The 8,088-nt window shown below is 41.7% G+C and overlaps 1 protein-coding gene across 2 annotated transcripts in view; it reads right to left on the reverse strand.

Annotated features, from left to right (window-relative positions):
• The window catches only part of cpdp (CPD photolyase), a 29,370-nt gene extending 21,883 nt beyond the window's left edge, over window positions 1-7,487 (reverse strand). Inside the window, exons 1-3 of one of the 2 annotated variants that reach the window (XM_068042387.1) lie at window positions 7,320-7,487; window positions 2,922-3,520; window positions 1,397-1,542 (exon numbers count right to left, since the gene is read on the reverse strand). In XM_068042387.1, the coding sequence (XP_067898488.1) occupies window positions 1,397-1,542; window positions 2,922-3,520; window positions 7,320-7,333 (759 nt within the window). In that variant the 5' untranslated portion in view covers window positions 7,334-7,487. The remainder of the gene's footprint in view (window positions 1-1,396; window positions 1,543-2,921; window positions 3,521-7,319) is intronic. The other variant, XM_068042389.1, reaches the window with a different exon arrangement.
• Between the last annotated feature and the right edge of the window lie 601 nt (window positions 7,488-8,088).

Below are 8,088 nucleotides of genomic sequence, written 5' to 3' on the forward strand. Positions count from 1 at the left end.
TTATTTATGTCTTTCTTCAGGTTCCAGACAAAACATCAGAAAAAAAGGCAAGAAAGCTGCAGGGTCATGTCAAAATGTAACTGGTTCACTAATCTCCTTCAGAAAAGTAAATGTAAAATCCCTACCTGGTCTGATCCACATGTGACTGCAGTCCCACACTATGCAGTTGATTCATATTGCCCTCAGAAGTATCTTAGCAAGCCATTTTGTTGTAAAAACAAATTGCTACAATAAAAATGATCCAATGCCTCTGGAGAAACTAGGAATGGACTAGGAATTCAGCAATACTAGGTGTGTTTCTCACTGCTCCCTGATCGCATTGTGACAATGTGACATTACTATCAATGGGTGACAGCAACTTCTTGCCGTCAAATGCACAAAAATGTCCCAAAGTATTTGCAGAGGAGAAAATAAGTGGGAATCTTTGTTGGGGCAAAAAGGTGGTGACTAAAAACTTGATCAAGGAGATATGCTTTGAGAAGGATTTGGGAAGGGAGTTCCAAATAGGCTAAGGTTCCTGAAAGCTCCAGCTGTGAAGGGGAGGTGAGGTGGAAAGAGTGGGAAATGTACAGGATGCCGGAGTCAGAGGAGTGAATGTAGGAGGGGATTTGGGGTTCAGAAGGTTGCAGAGTTTGGGTGGGTCATTTAAGGAACTTCAGTTGAAATCACATTACAAAATAGCCTACAAGACAAAAACGAATATAATTTTTGTTTCTTATCACTGCATCACTGGATTTATAAAATGACTTCAACAATCTCAATGTTCTAAAGCAATTCACAACCAATGAATTAATTTTGAAGTGTAATCATTTTTGTAATGCAAGGAACATGTGGCAGCCAATTTGCCCACAGGAATGAGATAAGTGACTAATTAAACTATTTGGTGGTGTTGATTCAGAGATAAATATTGGCCAGGTCACTGGGAGAACTCCCCTCCTTTTCTTTTCATAGTGCAATTAGATCTTTTATGTCCACCTGAGAAGGCAGAATGAACCTTGATTTAACATATCAACACCCCCAGCAGTAAAACACTCTGTTAATAACGTACTGAAGTGTCAGCCTAGATTATGTGCTAAAGCCTCTTGTGGGACTTGAATGCACAACCCACAGAGCTACCACTGAGTCAAAGCTGACACGTTACATTTCCAGTATATACTAGAGCAGAGGGTGTTGCAAGTGTGTGATCACACAAGTGAAATGTACAGTTCCACCACCTTGTCTCATCAAGCCAAATTTGTGTTTTATTTTACAATCACTTACAGCTGAGATAGGTGTAGAGTGTAAAATCTCCTTGACATCATTATTCTTCTCCTGAAGTCCACCCATTACAAATTTCTAGAGATTTGAAAATACTGGTACAGAATGTGAATCAAACAGAATAGCTCAGAGTATTTACCTCAGCAACCTCCTGGAGTCCTTTCAGCATGAAACCAAAATGGCGGATGGTGGCATCTAGGAACTTGGGCACCAGGCAAAAGCAGACATGGAGTGGGAGTTTATGCTTAAGAGCCAGCCATTGTGCAAATAAAAAAGCCCAGTTATCTGTGGGAATAAAATTATTCACAATTTGTCAGCAAGATGATATATTATAATGACATTGATTGCATTCCACAGTAATGCTAAAAGATATTGTTTACTTATTCCGTTATAATCGGAGAGAGATTTCTTAGTAAGGTTGCATATAGAAATACTCTACATGTTAGATTTTTGGATAACTTAATGAAACCTGGGACTGGACAACACTCACACCAAAACCCTTTCACTCCTGTTTGTTTAAAATTAACCTTTCATAGCACTACATACAGCCAGAGATAAGTTTGTTCTCTCACAGACTTTATATATCCAATCACAATAGAATCCAAGTTCTTGGGATGTCAGCGTCGCTGGCTAGGCCAGCATTTATTTCCCATCCCTAATTGTTCTTGAGAAGGTGGTGGTGAGCTGCCTTCTTCAACCGCTGCAGTCCATGTGAGATAGGTATACCCACAGTGCTGTTAGGAAGGGAGTTCCAGGATTTTGACCCAGTGACAGTGAAGGAACGATGATATATTTCCAAGTCTGGATGGTGTGTGACTTGGAGGGGAACAAGCAGATTGTGGTGTTCCCATGCATCTGCTGCCCTTGTCCTTCCAGGTGGTAGAGGTCATGGGTTTGGGAGGTGCTGTTAAAGGAGCCTTGTCAAGTTGCTGCAGTGCACCTTGTAGATGGTACACACTGCTGCCACTGTGGTGGAGGCAGTGAATGTTTAAGGTAGTGGATGGGGTGCCGATAAAGCAGGCTGCTTTGTTTTGTACGGTGTCTAGCTTCTTGAGTGTTGAAAGAGCTGCACTAATCCAGGCAAATGGACAGTATTCCATCATACTCCTGACTTGTGCCTTGTAGATGGTGGACAGGTTTTGATAAGTTAGGAGGTGAGTTACATGAATGTTCTGTATCAAGTTTTTACAACAAATATTATGGCAAATACCCATATAGAGCTTTCAATAGAATACATATAGTTAACATGGAGTGTAATGAAATGTCCTTTAACTTCAATAAAAATTACCACCCAGCCAGCTTGGGGGAGAGTGGAAAGAGACTAAATAATTTGGATGAGAATACTGTCTGTGTTCAAGGAAATAAAACAGTAAATATCAGCATAGTGAATAAGTTGTGCACATGTGCATAATAGGTGACAATGAATGCAAACCATGTATGTTGAATGTAATGTACAATGATTATAAAATCAACTGAAAAATAAGAAATTAATGGTTCATACGTATTTATTTATGGGATGCATTCTAGAAATTATGTTAGTCCAACTCTTGTGAAATTTGATTAAAAACATTCTCCTGATGAACAAGCTGCAACAGGTCTCCATTTAAAATGTAAACATGTTTCCTGCTTGGCGATGACAAGCTACAACTCCCACAGTGACCTACCTTGTACTCGCTGGTCACGTGATATCCAGTAAATAATTCCCTGACAGTTCTCCCTGATGCCCTCTGTTTTAGAAAGAAGACGAACACGTTTTCTGTTATAACTAAATTCTTCCACCGATTTTGCTGTGGACAAATGTGACTTTTTAAAGCTTTCCAATAGATCCTCCTTTCCTGAGGTAGATGCCTCAGTCTGGTGTTCAACTTTCCTCTTTTTACTGCTGCTAGCTTTGGATAACTCTCTCTCATTCAGTCCTGGAGCAATCTCTCTCACTTTTCTCTTTTCCTTAGCACGGATGTTCAATGCTTCTTTCTGACTGGAGTCACTGTGCTTGGGTTCCTTTTTCAATTCCTTCTTGGATGTTTTCAGACTGTTGGAGGAGCTGGAAAATGCTGTTGCCTTTTTAACTGATTTTCTTTCAATTTTCTTGTTGTGGTCAGAATCATCAGCATCACATCCGGACTTCCTGTTGGCCTGTTTCCTGTACTTAGACATGTTGCTTCTTCGTTTATCACTCTGCAGCCTCACGCAAATCAAAGGCCTGGAGAAACAAATGACAGAATGTCCATGACAAAATGACCAGCAAGTGTTGCTGAATAACCTGCAAACAGAAAAAAGGAAATAGGTTTCCAAGGGTTTTACCATTTTATATTTAATAATATCACAGGGCTTCCACATCTGATGAGTCACTTACCAAAATGTTCCCATACAGCTTCGAACATCTAATGCATTTTCCTACATATCTAAAAATAAACAGAACTAAAAAAGGTACATCAACTACGATAAATAAAAAATGCAATGGGAGTGTTTATTAGTTACTATTTGCAGTTAATTTACACTAGAATAACCAAATGCAAACAACCTAAAATGAAGTAAAAATAAAATTGCTAAACTTGCTGCTTGCCTGCCATTGGGATAGTTGTCATGTGTCAACAATGCTGCCTGCCTCTCAATGAGCTGAAGGGTGTTAGGATTACATGCAAATTGAGATTTTTGTCTAATTTTGGTTTGGTGCTTGTTTCTTTAAATTCATTACTTTAAAGGCTGACAGCAGTTCAAATCCCTGTACCAAGCTTAGTTTTTTTTTTAATGTTGCAAGTTTCACTGGTTACAGGTTTAAATCAAACATTAATAATGCTGTATGACGAGTTCAGCTTGTGACTGACAGTTCCTATTCAAAACCTAGGAAGTTCCAGGAATACTTTCCTGGGATAGAAAAGACCAATTCTATCTGATTACGAGGTGGAAATCAGTTTGAAAATTTTAGAGGAGAAACTGGCCAATGTAAAAGTCAGCTGTCACCACCTGTAAAGCTTCACATTGTGGGCACAGCCTCAAAAACACAGGACTTACAGGTCACTCATTAGGATAGAGGGGCAGAAATTTGTTTGGTGCTATCAGGCTTAGGTTGATTCCTCAGGGGTAGGCAGCGCCACAGGCCGCTACCTACTCAGTTCACGCAGGTTTCGTCATTGATATCAATGGAGAATGCTGTGCAGGCTACAGCACTGTTTGCCCACAGGGAATCGACATAATCTACACAAGTGAATTTACCCCCCCATCGGAACAGGGATCAGCCCCTCAGCTTATTCTGCCATTTAATTTGATCATGGCTGATCTCTTCCCTAACTTCATCTACCCGCCTTGCTTTCATAATCCTGAATATCCTGGCTGGGCAGGTGGTTGATGTGTAAGTGGGGGAGCACTTTAGGACCAGTGACCTTGGCAGATAAGATAAAGCTGAATCCTAAAAGATTCTATATTAAGAGTAAAAATGTAGCTAGGGAGAGAGTAGGTCCCCTTAAGGATCAATGTGGCAATCTATGTGTAGATGCCACAGGAAATGGGCGAGGTCTTAAATGAATACCTCATCTGTATTTATTGTGGAGAAGGTCATGGAAGCTAGTGAGTTCAAGGGAGGGAACAGCGATATCCTGGAGCATATCAACATTACAAACGAGGAGGTGTTGGAGGTTTTGAAGCGCATTAATAATCCCCAGAGCCTGACCAGGTGTTTCCTAGGATGCTATGGGAAGCAAGGGAGGAGATTGCTGGGGCCCTGGCAGAGATTTTAGTATCATCATTAGCCACAGGTGAGGTACCAGAAGACTGGAGGATAGCTAATGTTGTGCCTTTATTTAAGAAGGGCAGCAGGGGTAAGCCAGGGAACTACAGGCCGGTGAGCCGTACATCAGTGGTGGGAAAGTTATTGGAAGGGATTCTGAGAGACAGGATTTATCTGCATTTGGAAAGGCATGGTCTGCTGATTAGGGGTAGTCAGCATGGCTTTGTGCGTGGGAAATCATGTCTCACGAATTTGATTGAGTTTTTTGATGAGGTGACCCAGAGGATTGGCGAGGGCAGGGCGATGGACGTGGTCTACATGGTCTTTAGCAAGGCCTTTGACAGGGTCCCGCATGGGAGGCTGGTCTAGAAGGTTCGAACACATGGGATCCAGGGTGAGCTAGCCAACTGGATACAAAATTGGCTTGGTGATAGGAGGCAGAGGGTGGTAGTGGAGGGTTGTTTTTCAGATTGGAGGCCACTGACCAGTGGTGTGTGGCAGGGATCGGTGCTGGGCCCTCTGTTGTTTGTCATATATATTAATGACTTGGATGTGAATGTAGGGGGCATGATTAGTAAGTTTGCAGATGACACCAAAATTGGTGGTATAGTGGACAGTGAAGAAGGTTGTCTAATGTTACAACAGGATATAGATAAACTGAGTAAGTGGGCAAGGGATTGGCAAATGGAATTTAATGCAGACAAGTGCAAAGTGATGCATTTTGGGAAGTTAAACCAGGGCAGGACATATACAGTGAATGGCAGGGCCCTGAGGAGTGTTGTTGAGCAGAGAGACCTTGGGGTGCAAGTACATAGTTCCCTGAAAGTGGCAACACAGGTAGACAGGGTGGTGAAGAAGGCGTGTGGCATGCTTGCCTTCATCGGCCGAGCACTGAGTACAAGAGTTGGGACGTCTTGTTACAGTTGTACATAACGTTGGTTAGGCCGCATTTGGAGTATTGTGTGCAGTTCTGGTCGCCACACTACAGGAAAGATGTGATTAAGCTAGAGAGGGTGTAGAAAAGATTCACAAGGATGTTGCCTGGTTTGGAGGGCTTGAGTTATAAAGAGAGATTGGATAGGCTGGGTCTGTTTTCCCTTGAGTGAAGGAGGCTGAGAGGGGACAATGATAGAGGTATATAAAACTATGAGAGGCATAGATAGGGTAGATAGCCAGAGTCTGTTTCCCATGGTAGGGGTGACTAAAACTAGAGGGCATAGATTTAAGGTGAAAGGGAGGAGGTTTAAAGGGGATCAAAGGGGCAAATTTTTCACACAAAGAATAGTGGGTATCTGGAATGAGCTGCCTGAGGAGGTGGTGGAGGCAGGAACAGTAGCAACATTTAAGAGGCATCTGGACAGGTACTTGAATGAGCAAGGCATAGAGGGACATGGAATTAATGCAGGCAGGTGGGATAGGCATTATGGTCGGCATGGACAAGATGGGCCGAAGGGCCTGTTTCTATGCTGTATGACTCTATCCTTGGTTAATAAAAGTCTATTAATCTCAGTTCTGAATTTTTCAATTGACCACACTTCCAACAGCTTTTTTGGGGAAAAAAAAGAGTTCCAGATTTCTACTACCCTTCGTGGGAAGAAGTGCTTTGTGACATCATCTCTGAATGGCTTAGCTCTAATTGTAAGTTTATGCCCACCACCAGAGGAAATAGTGTAGGTAGAAACTATCAATTCCTTTAATCATCTTAAACACCTCAAATAGATCACCCTAATCTTCTATACTCAAGGGAATACAAGCCTAGTCTATGCAACCTGGTTAAACACTTATTTTTAGGAACATAGGAGCAAGAGTAGGTCATTCAGCCCCTCGAGCCTGCTCCACCATTCAACTAGATCACAGCTGATCTTCTACCTCAACGCCATTTTCCTGCACTATCCCATATCCCTTGATATCTTTAATATTTAGAAATGTATCGATCTCTGCCTTGAATATACTCAATGACTGAGCCTCCACAGTCCTCTGGGGTAGAGAATTCCAGAGATTCACTGGAGTGAAATAATTCCTCCTCATTTCAGTCCTAAATGGCCTACCTCTTATTCTGATATTTTTCTATGCAATTTGATCCATTTTGATGTTTGTCATTTAAAAAAATAACCATGATTTGTTGCAAGTTATAAATTACACTTCTAAAATACGGCCTTTGTTTTATGAGATGCAATTCTCAGAATTGCTGTCGATTATTGCTTTACTGAACAGGTGTGTTATCTCTTATCTCTGGTTATCAAGTTTGATTAATATAATCATTAGCTGTACAGGACTACACACACTCGCCAGCTGCCGCTGCATATACCTTATCTTTGGTTTCGTTGTTTCTTACCTGTTCAGGTTCATGCAACTGTCAGAGGCAGGCGCTTGATGTCCAGCTCTCAGAGCCTTGTTGGAGCTGCCTCCAGTCTCTTTGTTCAGTGTTGAGTTATATAAGAGCCAGAACTGGAACGTGTGCAACTTTCTCAATGTTATATAATTCTACTGGGCTTCCGCACCCGCCCAGCGAACAGCTTCCGCCTACTGAGAAGAAGGAGACAGTTATGTTTGTTTAAACTATGAGGCGCACATTTTCAACTTTAAGCACATGTGTGGTATGCATGTTAAACAAATATTATGAGCGATAAAAGTCTAAATATTTTAAGGGGACAAAATAAAGTCGCAAGATAATTATGATTAAGAACGGCGAATCTGTCCATCTTCGTTCATGATACATGCCAATGCCCACCTTACATCATTCTCTTCAACTGCTCTTCATACTGACGGCTGGAAACCGCTGCGATTTACTGCTTTGTGCACAATGTTTTAGTGCATGCACAGATAGGGCGAGGATGATGATATTCGGAGTTCCAGGTTAGCGGTTTCCCTCGCTGTTGAGAAGAAGCTGGTTAGTGTTTTTGCAGCAGCGGGAAGTACGATCAGCAGCCTTCAGCCATATTCTGATGCCTTAACTAATGGAAGCTGCGTTTTATTCTTGTCCAGTGGAACTTGGCAGGCTTTGATCTCCAGACAGCTTTATATCCACAAAACTTCGATGAAGTAACGTTAGAACAACTACTCTCACCACAGGCAAACAAGGCAAAGAAAGGCTTGCATTTATA

This window comes from Heterodontus francisci, chromosome 11, assembly GCF_036365525.1.
Source record: "Heterodontus francisci isolate sHetFra1 chromosome 11, sHetFra1.hap1, whole genome shotgun sequence".
Taxonomy (NCBI): Eukaryota; Metazoa; Chordata; class Chondrichthyes; order Heterodontiformes; family Heterodontidae; genus Heterodontus; species Heterodontus francisci.